General features: G+C 39.0%; 2 protein-coding genes and 1 long non-coding RNA gene across 9 annotated transcripts in view; 2 read left to right on the top strand and 1 right to left on the bottom strand.

The window, feature by feature from the left end:
• The window catches only part of LOC144089044 (uncharacterized), a 19,716-nt gene extending 15,170 nt beyond the window's left edge, over positions 1 to 4,546 (top strand). For all 5 annotated transcript variants that reach the window (XR_013305021.1, XR_013304994.1, XR_013305024.1 and 2 more), the window contains 2 exons: positions 3,131 to 3,177; positions 3,288 to 4,546. This is a non-coding gene — a long non-coding RNA (uncharacterized LOC144089044). The remainder of the gene's footprint in view (positions 1 to 3,130; positions 3,178 to 3,287) is intronic.
• LOC144088796 (protein-serine O-palmitoleoyltransferase porcupine-like) overlaps positions 1 to 7,757 on the bottom strand; it is an 11,909-nt gene extending 4,152 nt beyond the window's left edge. Inside the window, exons 1-8 of the mRNA XM_077619501.1 lie at positions 7,324 to 7,757; positions 5,988 to 6,130; positions 4,946 to 5,138; positions 4,656 to 4,699; positions 3,703 to 3,884; positions 3,478 to 3,608; positions 1,188 to 1,313; positions 71 to 171 (exon numbers count right to left, since the gene is read on the bottom strand). Coding sequence (XP_077475627.1) covers positions 71 to 171; positions 1,188 to 1,313; positions 3,478 to 3,608; positions 3,703 to 3,884; positions 4,656 to 4,699; positions 4,946 to 5,138; positions 5,988 to 6,123 — 913 coding nt within the window. The 5' untranslated portion in view covers positions 6,124 to 6,130; positions 7,324 to 7,757. The remainder of the gene's footprint in view (positions 1 to 70; positions 172 to 1,187; positions 1,314 to 3,477; positions 3,609 to 3,702; positions 3,885 to 4,655; positions 4,700 to 4,945; positions 5,139 to 5,987; positions 6,131 to 7,323) is intronic.
• On the top strand, positions 7,550 to 14,860 carry LOC144088868 (histone-lysine N-methyltransferase SUV39H1-like). 3 transcript variants are annotated; one of them, XM_077619775.1, is made up of 7 exons: positions 7,550 to 7,713; positions 7,809 to 7,982; positions 9,163 to 9,308; positions 9,446 to 10,105; positions 11,975 to 12,121; positions 12,210 to 12,339; positions 14,594 to 14,860. In XM_077619775.1, exons 3-7 carry the CDS (start codon positions 9,183 to 9,185, stop codon positions 14,725 to 14,727), a joined length of 1,197 nt encoding a protein of 398 aa, XP_077475901.1. In that variant the 5' UTR covers positions 7,550 to 7,713; positions 7,809 to 7,982; positions 9,163 to 9,182; the 3' UTR covers positions 14,728 to 14,860. The 3 variants fall into 3 exon arrangements, with proteins under 3 accessions (XP_077475901.1, XP_077475743.1, XP_077475815.1); XM_077619689.1 differs by lacking the exons at positions 7,550 to 7,713; positions 7,809 to 7,982 and adding exons at positions 8,087 to 8,127; positions 8,885 to 8,996; XM_077619617.1 differs by lacking the exon at positions 7,550 to 7,713 and having other exon boundaries at positions 7,982 to 8,127.

Genomic DNA, 14,860 nt, shown 5'->3' with positions numbered 1-14,860 from the left:
GTGAACATTGATACATTGACTAAGTATTGACAATTTGAGTGACACACCTGTCTTAGAGAAGCGGACTTACAAGTTTTGAGCCACTGCGACATGGGAATATTCCATGATGTCACTACCATAACCATGGAGCGAGGCATTTCCACATTAAGAGGTTTGACCACTTCCACTTTCCTGGAAAAACAGTGCACAGTAACAATGCATTTTCTAAACATCACTCTAAAACATTTGTTTGCATCTAAAGAGCACCCACTGATACCACAGTTTTTGCACTGAAGAGATCTCAAGGCACACCACTAGCATAAAATCTTCTAATTTAAAACTATGTCGCCTATATTAACATTATGAAGTCGTTCTTAACAAAGTTTTATTAACAGGAATTAAGTAATCCCCCCCAAATTATTCCCAAATCTGTTTTTTTTTCACACCGATCTAACGTCATCAAAGTTGATGTCGGCAGACCCCGAATGGCTTTCAGTTCGACTGATGTTAAAATAAATACTGCAACGTTTTTTAACCTTATTTTAATTTTTGACTTTTTCCTCCCAATATTACGCAAAAAGTAATTTGCTCACAGAGACTTTACGTCACCAAAAGTTGAAACCAAACAACTTGTAAAAACAGGAAAATGACTTCAATCTCGTAATCTTATGACCTTTTTCCCTCCCAATATTACTAACATTACGAGAAGAGCCGTTTTGTGCTCACACAGCCTGGAAAACCAAAGAGCTTCCGGTTTATTTTACATAAAAATAGGCAACAAAATGATTTTAATCTCACAATATAACGATTTGAATCTTGTTATAGTACAATCTATGATTTCATATTTCAATTTTAACCCTGTAATAGTTCGATTTTAATCTCTTAACCCTAGAATGGTAACCCTCTATTTCAGGGGTTACCTTTCACGCTTCTGAAATAGAGGGTTACCATGGTTACCGGGGGAAAAAAATGGGTCCTAAGCAAGATGGTGCAATGAAGGGTACACATTTTTCCCCCGGTAACCATGATAACCCTCTATTTAAGAAGCGTGAAAGGTAACCCCTGAAATAGAGGGTTACCATTCTAGGGTTAATATTGAGATTTCGCTCTTCGATTATTACAATGAATGATTTCTTGTAATTTCCCACGGCACACCTGAGCATCGCTCACGGCCCACTGGTTGTGAAACATTGGCCTAGACTACTCACCACTTGATGTTGTCTTTTTCTTCAATGTGACCAACTCCAGCCAGCATGCTGGTGCTTTCGCTGAGGTGGCCAACAAAGTAGTTACTGAAGTGGAATGACAGTGCATTCTCATAGGCACGAAGCCATCTAAATAAAACAAAATGGTAACACAAAAGCACTCGTTTACAAACAAACTCATAAATCCAGAGAGAGGTTGATTACTCATTGGCAGACATCGACGGTGTTGGAAGTTGAATATTAGGTAATAAAAATCATTAAAAGTAACTTGTAAAGGGTGATTGTGCTGGCTAGCATGTCCGCCGTATAGTTCTGGGATTAGGAATTCAACCGCCCGCATTAAGTTTATTTTGTTATCATTCATCCAGTATTTTATTATTATTTGACCTCGTAGCTCCCTCGTGATGAAAACGGCACTTTTGCTGGTTAAAATTTCATCTGTTTTAAAAATGCTTTAATTTTCCCATTTAAAATGTAACTTAATATGATTTTTGTCCTTCAAGCCACCATACGAGTTCCACAATTTGACCGTAGTTGATCATTTTTTGGTGCTTCTAGTCATGTGGTTGATCGTTTTTGATGGTTGTTTGTTGCTCAGGATTTAGAGTGGCGCACGGTGATTTCAAATAACTATAAATAAAGCATTTATCTGCTCATCTTGAAATGTATACGAGGTCACGAGTGATCACTTACGGGTTTGAATGAAACAATGATTGCGTGCGAACCTGCCAAAATTTAGATTTGTAATTAACATTCACCGTACAAACATACTTTTTTAATGAACTTTTTAGATCGCATTTTGTACAAGAAAGGAAATAGATTTGGGGCTCCGTGGGTTCCGACCTTCTTGCGTGGAGTTTGGATGTTCTCCCAGTGCTCGCGGTTTTCTCTAGGTATTATGGTTTCCTCCTACATTCCAAAAACGAACGATAGGCGCATTGAATAGGTATGACTGTGAGCATTACCGTAATTACTCGAATATAACACGCATATTTTTGCTATATAATTAATTCCAATAGTTGGGGGTGCGTGTTATAATCAAGAACTAATTTTTTTTTTTTTTTTTTTTTTTTAATTTTTTTTTTTTTTTTTTTTTTGTCTTGTTACATGTCCCTTAGCCTGGTGCTTTTTCTTGCCAAATAAATTGAATTGAAATTGAATTGAATAAAATAAATTACAAATTTTCGATCGAAAAAAGCATTGTCAAACTCACTTTGACGCACGGATTTTACGTCATCTCGTAAAGCCAATCGGATGATGTGTTGTGGGAGGAAGAGGAAGTGGATGAAGGAAGCGTGGACGTTGATAGGATTCTCAACGAAGAGATGTATGAGAGGACAGACAAAGAGAGAGAGGAACTCTTCATTTGAAGGATTCTAATGAATACATTTGTTTGAACAAAACAATCGTGAAACAAAGAAAAAAAGGTAAGATTTCTGATTTTCGTCAGCGGGAAATTTTAGGTGCGCACTATATTCGAGTACTGCGTTTTTCCAGATTTTTTTGGCCCAAAATTACCTGCGTGTTATTTTCGAGTGCGCGTTATATTCAAGTAATTACGGTAATTGTTGTTCGTTTCATTGTGCACTGCGAATGAATGACTGACAACCAATTTAGGGTGTCCCTCGCCTACTGCCCAGAGTTGACTAGGATAGGCTCCAACACCCTGCGACTCTCTATACGTGGAATAAAAAATGAATGAATGATTTAATGTATACATAATAAAAAATAGATCTCTCCTTGTGTGGGTTATTCCACATTTGTGACATAATGTCCTAACTTTTATATTTAAAAAAGGGGGGAAAAAAGAAAACATGGCCATTGCCTACTATGTATGCAGTTATTCACCTATTGCAGCAGATATTAGAACCTTTTGACCGCGATAAACGAGGTATTATTGTAGTAGGATATTGACATTTACAGTCTGTTCTGTGCATCTGATTCAGGATAATACATGGCGTGGAGGTGGACTTTTGAATGCAGACTAACTAAGGTCAGAATTCTTGCTGATAGACAGGTGTTCAAATACTTATTTGCAGCTGTATGACACACAAATTGTTTTAAAAAAATCATACATTGTGATTTCTGGATTTTTCTTTTTAGATGATCGATTTCACAGTGGACATGAACCTATGAGGAAAGTTGCAGACCCCGCCATGATTTAGTGGGAGAACTTTTAATATAGCAGGGTGTTCAAATACTCATTGAACTGACTGTATATGCTGGAATGACATGCGTAGCTTGTTTTGCTCTTGGGAAATACAGAAAATATAGCAACTAAAAATGTTCTTACTTGTGCGTAAAGGTATTTCCGTTGATTGGGATGAAAAAAAGGAACAGATATGGTGCAACGCAAGAGGAAACCAGCAGAGAAATCTGACTCTTTAAGATGCTGAGAGAGGAACGGAGCAGCCATAAACAGGTCTGGGGAGGAAAAAATATTTATAAATATTTTTTTAATCACACCTTGATAGCACAGCCAAAAAAGTAGGCAGAAAATCCATTGAATACTTCTCACCAGTTGCCGGCCAATAATAGCAGTCTTATAAGTTGCATAGCTGATCCAAGGTCCAAAGACTACATTGCCAACAAAGAGAACATAGCCCAGGAATTCGATTGGAGTGGGCAAAGTGCTTATTTCTCCTCTGTCCAGGTCAAAGGCAAGAGAAATGGCTTTCATGGCCACAACCATCTGACTACCTTTCAAACAAATACAAGAAAATCACACTTATTTGGATGGAAGACATTGAACAAGACATTTGACATCATCCACATTTTTGTGAAGTTGTTTTTATCACATAAAATAAAAGATCAACCATATACAATTATGTTCTAAATTGCACAGTGCTGTGAGTGGTTAGCGCGTCGGCCTCACCGCTCTGGGGTCCTGGGTTAAAATCCAGGTCATGTCCATCTGTGCGGAGTTTGCATGTTTCCTCCGGGTACTCCGGTTTCGTCCCACATTCCAAAAACAAGCATGGTAGGCTAATTGGACATTCTAAATTGCCCCTATGTATGTATGAGTGTGGACGTGAATGGTTGTTTGTCTCCTTGTGCCCTGCAATTGGCTGGCCACCAATTCAGGGTGTCCCCCGCCTCTGGCCCGAAGTCAGCTGGGATAGGCTCCAGCACCCCCGCGACCCTAATGAGGATAAAGCGGTTCAGAAAATGAGATGAGATAAAATATTTGTATTTGTAATAGATCTGACGCTTGCATTGAGAATTGCTATATGTCGCATTTGTAAGTGGAAACAAACGAACTCCAACCGTACGCATTTGATAGCAAATAAAAACTTGGAACACGTTTCTTTCAGCAAATCCTCAAGTTTTTGCAGCCAAAAACAATTAAGCCATTTTGTATGACACACAAAAACTTCTGCTAAAATAGTTCAGAGAATAATTCTGACTCAAGCTGTCCAATTTTGATGTCACTCTCAGTTGGCAGAAAGATGGCGAATGTAATATACTTACCTCTAATCTTATACCATGTCACTGTGTCAATTAAATGTAATTCCCTGAAAAAAAGAATATATTTACCATATTATAATACAATACAATATAATATAGTAATATATTTTGAACTACACCATAATAAGACCAGCCAGTAATAAAAAATCATTTCAGCTCTAAATACTCTTGAGATGATACTTCAATTTAAAATTGCACCGCAACATAAAACATTTAACATAAAACAATCACAAGCAACTCTTCCATTTGGTACATAGTCTTTTAAATATCGTTCACATAAATTGCTTTCTTACCCAATGAGAAGGTAAACGAGAATGGCAGAGGAGAGTAAGAGGCCTTTTCTGATGGATTTTCGGCCAAGAAGAAGAACAAGGTAGCAAATCAGACTCAGCAGCATCACCCACAGCATGTGTAGGTGAAAGAAGAGATAAAGGCTGTACATCCCCGCAAAAATTGACACAACATGATTCATAGATGACACCCCCCCTAAAAAACACAAAGAAAAGCACTTCCCATAACATGTTTGTTTATAACACCATAGAAAAAGAAAAATCTATTTTTATTTTATTTAAAAGGAGTTTATAATTTAATTGTGATCGACCGATATGGGTTTTTCAGGACTGAAACCTATTATTAGTAGTCAAAATGATCTATTCTACCTGTATATTTATACAGAAATATATTGAGAATTCTTACAATTTATGATGTATGTTCTTGAATGTACAACTCAACTTTATTTGTATAACGGCAAGCCAAAAGGGGTTTAAATATGTGTCGGTACTGGTGTGTGTGTGTCTCTGTTTATAATCCTTAAAAAGCGTGATTTATGGATGGGTGTGTGTGTGTGTGTGTTTGTGTATGTTAAGATTCTCTCGCTACGTTTGTACAAACCGTGCAACGTAGAGAGTAGAATTTTTTTATGGTGGCCAGAAAGGGCTGTCGTATCCTAATAGATGAGTGATTGCATTTTTTCACCTTCCTTAAGTGTGTAAACTCAATCTTTTATTTGTTGAACACCCATTTTTCAAAAGAGAATTTTTATACTAGCGCAACAATTGCCGTTCAAAGCCGGGGCCCCCTGCTTGTTACCAATAAAGGACGCCGCAAATTGAAGGATAGCAGTCGCAACAACATCAAAGCCCTTGATTTATTTAGTTGCTAATTGTTTATGTTAGAGGCTGAGATGCAAGGCAGGAGAGACGAGAGAGGGAAGGCTGCATCTGAGCTAAAATGATTTCTTCATATCGGCCGATACCGATATACGCAAATTTCCAAATATCAGTCGATCACTATAATTTATATTGCAATAATTTGGCAGAATTTTGTGACACTCACCCAACTTGAACAGTAGCCTGCTAAGAAGACAAATGAGAAGAAGCCTCCAGACCTGCTCAAAGCCCTGCTGGAGGGTGCTGATTGCACAGCTTTCTGCCAGCTCCATCAACACCAAGAACCAGCTGGACAAATCCATGGTGCGACTGCGAAAGAACATTTGCTGTTATGTATGATTGTTAGTTCATCGGGGACCAGATCTGGCCCTCCACAATATGGCCCATGAAAGTAGTAAATCATTGGCAATAACTCCATGTTTCGAGCTGAAATGATCTGAAATAAAATTAACATTGTTTTAAATGAAAGGTCAAAAACTACAGAAAACTGAGATTTAAAAAAAAAAACCTTTTATTTATTCAAATAACTTTTTCCAATTGAAATATTTACTGTATTATTTGATTTCTGGCGGCCCGGCGGAGAGTGGTTAGCACGTCGGCGTCACAGTGGGAGTCCTGTGTTCAAATTCAGGTCGGTCCACCTGTGTGGAGTTCTGCTCTCAACATGAAGCTTATCTCCCCCGCCTGCGTGGGTTTTCTCCGGGTACTCCGGTTTCCTCCCTCATTCCATGGACATGCATAGTAGGCTGATTGGACACTCTAAATTGCCCCCAGGTACGAGTGTGAGTGTGAATGGTTGTCCATCTCCTTGTGCCCTGCGATTGGTTGGCCAACAATTCAGGCTGTCCCCCGCCTCTGGCCCAGTCAGCTGGGATAGGCTCAAGCACCCCCTGCGACCCTAGTGAGGATGAAGCGGTTCAGAAAAGCAATGAGATGATTATTTGATTTCTTTTAATTGATTCATTTTCCAAACCGTTTATCCTCACTAGGTTCATCGAATTATACTTGCCAGTTATTTATTTTATTTTTTTACATTTTCTCGGTCATGTTTTTTATTGTGTGTGATTAGTATTTTAAAAGTTTTGAATGCTGCTTCCTATATTTCCACCCAAATACAGTTGAACTGATCAGTTCTTCTCATATCTGCTCTCAACATGAAGCTTATCATATTTGATTTTTACATTATGGAGCACTTTAGATACAGTATATACAATAGAAACAGTAACATATTGCTTATCTCCTTTATCAGCAGTTGCCTTAAACATGGCATAACTGGTATTGTTTTTGTTATATCTTGTTACTTTGTTCATTTTAAAAAAAAAATCGCTTGGCAATCATTTTACATTGCACCCAAAATTAAATGTTTGCAAAAAAAAAAAAATCTTCCACTTCACCAAGACTAATACAATAGGCTAAATACAAACTGTACAAATTGCACGGTTGGCAATATTAGGGAAGTAGACACAAAAATGATTGGATTTGTTCTCACATGCACACTTTACCTTTTGTCAACTATACACAAGGCGGACTCGAAATCAGCTGAGCAAAAATAACCATTTCAATGGAATCCTGACACAATACGGTCCAATGTGCGGACCAAGACCGCACATTGGATGCAATATTTGAAGCTAGCGCCAAGAAGCAATTGGTATGAGATGTAAAGATTTAACTATGTAACGTTGAGCAGTTACATGTCGGATATTTAAGGGCAATGTGTAAAGGCGAAGTTGGCAGCGTAAGTAACTGGCGGACATCTTACGTCGGAGAAACGTGTGACGGACTCCTTGTGGGGGATGTAAAGTCAGTTATTTCCTTTCCTAAAATAGTTTAACATGCTGAATTCTTGACAGATTTACAAATTGGCAAGGATCGAGCCTGGGTGTTGGGGGGAGGTAATATTTTTTACGTTCATTTTTAATTTACTGCATCTATAACGTTTGTAAACAACCAACCTCACAAAGCATTGACTTCCATGATTAATTTCTAGAATGGCCCCAACGCAAAATGGCCGACAAGGGACGACTCTGCTTCCCTTGGGCTCAAGGCGCGAATCAGGCATCTAGTTTTTATAAATTATATCTCTGACGCTGACTACTGTTTGGGAACTTGAAGAAGAAAATATTGATCGACGAAGAAGAGGAATAGGCGGAAGAAGAAGGAGGTGAAGGAAACTTATGGACCAATGAGAAAGTTCAATGGAAAACTGTCAACCAATTAGCATGCGCGAAGGTGGCCTCTACTCTCACTGCCACCCGAATTGTATAGTTTTGGCGGCTGCGTAGAGAATATGGCGGAAATTTCGAAAGGTAAATGGAGAAAAAATAGTTATAGTTAGATAGTTATTTTGTATATTTGGTGTTAATAATGTATTTTTGCATGTTTCTATAACAGCGCGGCACCCGGTGTAGTTCGCAGTTGAAAGCGAACGAATGAGTCGCGAGAGATAATTTAAAGTGGTCTTCTTTTGAGAACATATTTTTGGACTTTTTTTTTTTTACATGATAATTTTACTAAAGTTAAATGTTGCCATGTCTAATTATTCAATGTGTTTATCATGTCCTAAGGATAAGGTTCCCATAGTTGTGCAGGCAAAGCAAACGCGCGCCGTGCTTTTCTCGTTAAGTGTCCTAAAGCTCCAACGAGTGTATACCTTTTCATTGTTTTAATTTTATAAATCTGACTCATCGGTTAAAATTCATCGTTATCCAATATTGTCAGACTTTTATAGTTTTAAACTCGCCTTGTGGACAAATAGCCAATTTGATGTCGGACGCGAAAGCAACATTTACTGAACTGTGATAAACATTAAAGACATTTCACTTTCATCCGATCATAGCGTCTTTTAATGATGCATGTGTTTGATGTCAGCCCTTTCGGTTTAAAAAGTAAGAGTTGTTAGCGCGTCAGCCTAGGGTCGAGAGTTTGATACCAGGTGGGTCTTAACTGCGTGGAGTTCGCATATTCTCCCTGGGCTTGCCTGGGTTTTCTCTGGGTACTCTGGTTTCCTCCCATATCCCAAAAACATGTATGTAGGCTGGTTGAACACTCTTAATTGCCCCCCAGGTTTGAGTGTGAGCATGAATGGTGGTCTGGTTGTACCTTGCGATTGGCTGACCGCCAATTCAGGGCGTCCCTCGCTTGGTTCCTGATTGGCTCCAGCATCCCTGCAACCCTTGTAAGGATAAGTGGTTTACAAAACGAATGTACCTTGATGTTGTAAAAAGAGAATTGGATTTATAAAAAAAATACATCGAAAAGTATTTTCTGATAGAAGAGGTTTTAGTCAAGTTATTTTCCAAAAATGAAAATATTCCACATGACCAAGTGATGTCTTTTGCCAGATTGCCGTGTGCCCATCAAGATGTCATGGGATGATCTTGAAGCCTTGTGTCGTACAGAGGGGTTCCAATGTAAAGAATTAGGCATAACAAAAGCAAATGTCAATGAATACGAAGTGGAGTTCCTCTGTGACTACAAAAAGACTAAGGTGAAGTACCTTTTTAATCTTCATTTCATTTTATATAAGTGGCATTTTAGTTTAGTTGCTTGCCAAACAGTGAAAATAGTGCAAATGTCTGAAAAATGTCAGTTAAAATGTCAAATCACTTGGGATGTATGTTCTAGGAAGAAGAATTTTACCTGGTGAAATGGAGGGGCTTTCCAGAGTCGGTCAACAGCTGGGAGCCCAAGTGGCATCTGAAATGTCCGAAACTGATGAAGCAGTTTCATGTGGACCTGGACCATGAGCTGAGACGTCAAAAAAGACGTGCTATCCCAAAAAGGCTGGATAAGGAAATCTCATCACTCCTCGTTCAGAAAGCCAAACACCGTAAAAGATTGAAAACCTGGGAAGCCCAGTTAAACCTAACCTGCAACCATCCCGGTGGTATCTTTGTCATCAATGATGTTGACCTTGAAGGTCCACCGAAAAACTTCACTTACATTAACTTCTACAAAGCAGCACCTGGTATTGATTTTATTGAAACAGCCGTGGGCTGCAAGTGCAAAAACTGTTTAGAGGAGCCAGTCAACGGGTGCTGCCCTGGTGCATCCTTGCATCGGGTTGCTTACAATGAACAAGGCCAGGTCCGGATCAAACCAGGGGAACCTATCTATGAGTGTAACTCTCAGTGTCTCTGTGGCACAGATTGCCTTAATAGAGTGGTGCAAAAAGGCATTCAGTTTGACCTAGCCATCTTTAAGACGGACAATGGCCGAGGATGGGGAGTACGTACGCTGCAGCATATAAGGAAGAACACGTTTGTCATGGAGTATGTGGGAGAGGTAAGAAAATGCAACATAGTTACTGTTTCAGCTAGTGTAGTCAAGGCCTGTCAAAAAAAATGTTTTGGTTGCACCGATATTGATGAATCGTTACCAGAATGGCATAAAATGACAATGTTATTAGTGCTAAAAAATTAACGCGCTGATGCTGTGCAATTTGTACATACAATATCTACTTTCTTAAAAAACGACGTCACAAAAGTGAGGGCATATACCTCAACGGAAAAGGAGTATGTAGATGAATTCTTATTGGTTTTTTTTCATAACATACAAAGTTGAAAGTTGGCCGTAAGTCAAGAAAACATGAGATTGTACCGTACAAATCTGAACTCTACAACTAAAACCGGCGATTGAAAATAAAATAATTTATCATCTAAAATTAAAACCGGGTTTTTGTTGTTGTTTTTTTGTTTTGATTCCCATGTCATTGACTTGGGAAGCTATCCTGCATGCTAACCATCTAGCAGCAGTTTATTTTACTGCAGGTTATCAAATTACAACCCAACTCATTGGCCGCACGTCATTTTGTCAAAGCAGTCTCGGGGAAAATATTTGGAATAAAACAACAGAATATACTATATATGGTCTGCCCCACTTCCTTGCATGTGTCAAATTACTAAATTCATCCCTCAGTCGGATGGAAAAAAAATAGAGGTTTATATTGGCAGTATTTGTGTTGTTCCAATTTCTTACACAATATGTACTTTCCGATAAAATTTGAAATCTCTTGGGCAAAAACAACAACAATGAACACGCTGGCTGTACGGAAAAAGGCAGTTTGTTGCGCGTTTTTGGTGTACAGTAATCCTTTGATTATCGTGAACTCACTACCTGGCGATTTTTTTTCCGCTATTAAAAACTATATACCGTATTTCACGCACTATAAGGCGCACCTTCAATGAATGACATATTTTTAAACGTTTTCCATATATAAGGCGCACCCCTACAGTAGAGGCGGGGGTTACATTTATATGCATCCATTCGACGGTGCTGCACTGAAGCGAGTGTCAACAAAACAGTCTGATAGGTCAGCCAAACTTTAATAGATTACAAATCAGCTTTCTGACAACTCCATTCACTCCCAACATGAATAAACAACAGTTTTATTCTTTTCTCCTAGGTAAAGTATTAGTATTTTCGTGACACAGCAATAGCATAATAACTCATGTTGAACAGGTGGGCATCCAACACGTCCACACTCTGTCTCATCAAAGTCGTCGTTTATCAAGTCAGCAATTCCTGCCTGTCATTCACTGCTCCCACACAGTTCGCAGTCTAACTTTGAATGCTCTGTTGACGCCAACATCTAGCGGCTGGAGTTCTTTTTTCAATCAAACCGTAATGACGGTGAGCACACTAATTTAGTGCTCGCCGTCATTCCGGGTTGATCTACAAAAGAACTATATATCCCAGCATGCACCGCGGGGGAAATGGACTCGGCGTTTGCTTACCGTAGTTACGAGACCTGTTACGGCTCAATATTGATCCATATATAAGGCGCACTGGATTATAAGGCGCACGGTCAGCTTTTGAAAGAATTTATTGCTTTTGGGTGCGCCTTATAGGGCAGAAAAAAGGTTTTTTTTTTTTTTTTTTTCAAAGTTCATAAAAATGTGAAAATCCACGCTGAAACCCTGTGTAACGCCAAGCCACTCTTGCTAATAGGACTCGGCACTGAAGAAAAACTTAGCGATTCATGTTAAATTCTGTTTTAAGTAGTCTTAAACAAGACTTGTCAAAACAGTTAGGAACCCTGTGTAATGGCAGCAGGAGAAAATACCACTCTATGGGGAAATTTGTCCGAGAAAAATGATGAAAATTTATAGTTAAGGGATGTTATTCTAATTTTTCACGTTATATTCTCTTCAGATTATTACAACAGATGAAGCAGAGAAGCGGGGTCATATATATGACCGTGAAGGCGCCACATATCTTTTTGACCTGGACTATGTGGAGGACGTCTACACAGTGGATGCTGCTCACCAAGGAAATGTCTCTCACTTCGTCAACCACAGTGTAGGTGTATTTTTGAATGATCTTTGCTCGTGATTGAAATGGAACTTAACGTTTATTCAATATTTCCTTTTTCTGTCTTGTTTTGTAGTGTAACCCAAACCTACAAGTATACAATGTGTTTATTGACAACCTTGACGAGAGGTTACCCAGAATTGCTTTATTTTCCACACGGGGCATTCGAGTTGGAGAGGAGCTCACCTTTGACTACAAAATGCAAAGTAAGTGGCCTTTAATTTACAGTGCCTCGAGATACGACCTTAATGCGTTCCGGGACTGAGCTCGTATGTCGATTTTCTCGTAACTCGGATGAACGTTTCCCATAGAAATGAACTAAAAACAAATTAATTCGTTCCAACCCTCTGAAAAAACACCAAAAACAGGATATTGGATTGGATTTTTTTTATTTGTAACAAATAACTAGTGGTTTAATAGTACAGTGGTACCTCGACATACGATCTTAACCCGTTCCGGGACTGAGATCGTAATTGTATGACGAGATTCTCGTAACTCGAGCGGACGTTTCCCATTTGAAATGAATGGGAAACAAATTAATTCGTTCCAACCCACTGAAAAAACACCAATAACAGGATATTGGATTGGAATTTTTTATTAATTTCTTCTAATTCGCCATCTATTAACAAAATAACACAACTAGTGGTTTAATAGTAATAAAATGTGTTTAATCTAACTAAAATTGGGCAGATTTCGCCGACGGGAGACAGAGACGTTTGGGGGGTTGGGGTTCGTTTTTTTTCCATGACAACGCACTCGTAAACGGAACAAACAAATTTAAATTAACTTGGATTAATATATACAGACACTCAAACATACGTTTAATGTAACTTTACACAAAACTGAATTCTAATTTTGTTGTAATCTTTTGTTACCTTCGTTTTCCGGGTTGGCGGTTTGCCACGCCTCCACCCTTACGTTCGCTATCGATGGGCTGTTTGCTGTTGTACTACGTATTCCCTTCAAAATATTCCGAAAATGATTCACACAAATGTCCTCACAATAGGATAACCCACGACCACTTGCCAACGAGAAATAGTCTTGTAGTACATTTAAGCGATCGCTCCGCTGCTCATAAAGACCGGCTCGCAACTCCCTCGTTGAAATGGCTCTGGCGCAGCCGCTTTGAACGGCGCCTATGAGAGAGAGTTGCGGCCAGAAATATTACAAAGAGGGAATTGCGAGCCAGTGCTGCTGATGTTCTTAGGAGCAGCGAACGAGAAGTAATATAATACTCCTCGTATTAGATAATAAAAATAACAGGAAATGCAACAGCTCAGCTTACCCACGTATTGATTGTGGGTAATGAAGTTTGATTCTGAGAAAGAGTGCCATTGCCTATCGGCGTTGTGTGCACGAGTATACTTCATTACCCAGAAAGCCCTCTTTTTGCCCGCGCATGCGCGTTGTGCGTTTCCTGGTCGGAACTCGTCTGAATTAATCGTTCAGTGCTCGTAGATATTGTTATGCAAGAAAGATATGCAAAAAAGGCTTGGTCGCATCACGAAATTTTGATCGCATGACGGGCGAATTATTCGATCGAAATTTCCGTCGTAAGACGAGAATATTGTGTGACGAGCGGTCGTATGACGAGGTACCACTGTACTAAAATGTGTTGAATAATACTAAAATTAGACGGATTTTGCAGAGGGGACAGATAGGGGGGGGGGGACTTTTTGCACGGCAACACACATAACATAACGAACAAATTTAAATGAACTTGGATTATGATGCAGACACTCAAAAATAAGTTTAATCTAGCTTTACACGAAACTTAATATTAATTTTGTTTTAAATTTGGATACATTTCTTCTCCCGGGTTGGCTCTATTTGCCCCACCTCCACCCTGACTTTCAGATGCAACCCATGGAGGGTTGTTTGCTTTTGTCTTCCCTTCAAAATATTCACAAAATGATGCACACAAATGTCCTAACAATAGGATAACGCACAACCACTTGCCAACGAGAAGTAGTATATACTCCTCTCGTATTAGCGAACGCTCCGCCATTCGCACTGACTAACGGAAAAAAAAAAGTTCCGCCCAGTGTCGTAGAGACATTACACGAGGAAGTTGCGAACAGAGACATTACACGAGGGAGTTGCGCGGAGAGAGACAGTGCCCATGATGTTTTTATGAGCAGCCTCTCGCGTCCGCTGTCTGCTCGTATGTCAAAATTTGTCTCGTATCTCAAGCTAAATATTTGCTAAAAACTTTACCCGTATCTCAAATTGCTTGTATGTCGAGGTACCACTGTAATTGGTTTTATTGCAATTAGAGGTTTATTTAACAAATTTACTCTCGTTCATAGGAATAGAGGCTGAAATCCATTTGAACTGGGAGAGCCATCCCACCCAGTTCAAATGAATTGGACGTCTATTATAATTAATGTGAGTGAATGAGATAAAGCACAGGGCTGATGGCGATTTTAAAGGTCAGCATTTTTTTTGGTTTACTTTCAGTTGATCCAATTGACACAGAAAGTTCCAAAATGGACTCTAGTTTCACTCTGGCCGGCGTTTCCACATCTCCAAAGAAGAGGATTCGAGTGGAGTGCCGGTGTGGGTCAGACACATGCAGAAAATACTTGTTTTGATACATTGTTGATGTAGCAAAGAAAAGGGCCATTTGAAAATATTTTTCATTGTATATAATGTATCAATTTTTCTTAAAACTCAACTAAGTTCTTCAACTTCTTGCAATTTTATTAAATACTGTATATTTAAGGA

The sequence above is a fragment of the Stigmatopora argus genome, chromosome 1 (assembly GCF_051989625.1).
Source record: "Stigmatopora argus isolate UIUO_Sarg chromosome 1, RoL_Sarg_1.0, whole genome shotgun sequence".
In the NCBI taxonomy this organism is placed as follows: domain Eukaryota; kingdom Metazoa; phylum Chordata; class Actinopteri; order Syngnathiformes; family Syngnathidae; genus Stigmatopora; species Stigmatopora argus.
The sequence above is the reverse complement of the archived record's forward strand: the minus strand, read 5'-3'. Positions and strand labels throughout refer to the sequence as shown.

Bases quoted from the DNA above. Each gene is read 5' to 3' on its own strand.
- LOC144088868 (XM_077619617.1), top strand. The intron at 12,122-12,209 runs GTAGGTGTATTT...CTTGTTTTGTAG, and splicing joins CTCACTTCGTCAACCACAGT to TGTAACCCAAACCTACAAGT. The intron at 12,340-14,593 runs GTAAGTGGCCTT...GTTTACTTTCAG, and splicing joins CTTTGACTACAAAATGCAAA to TTGATCCAATTGACACAGAA.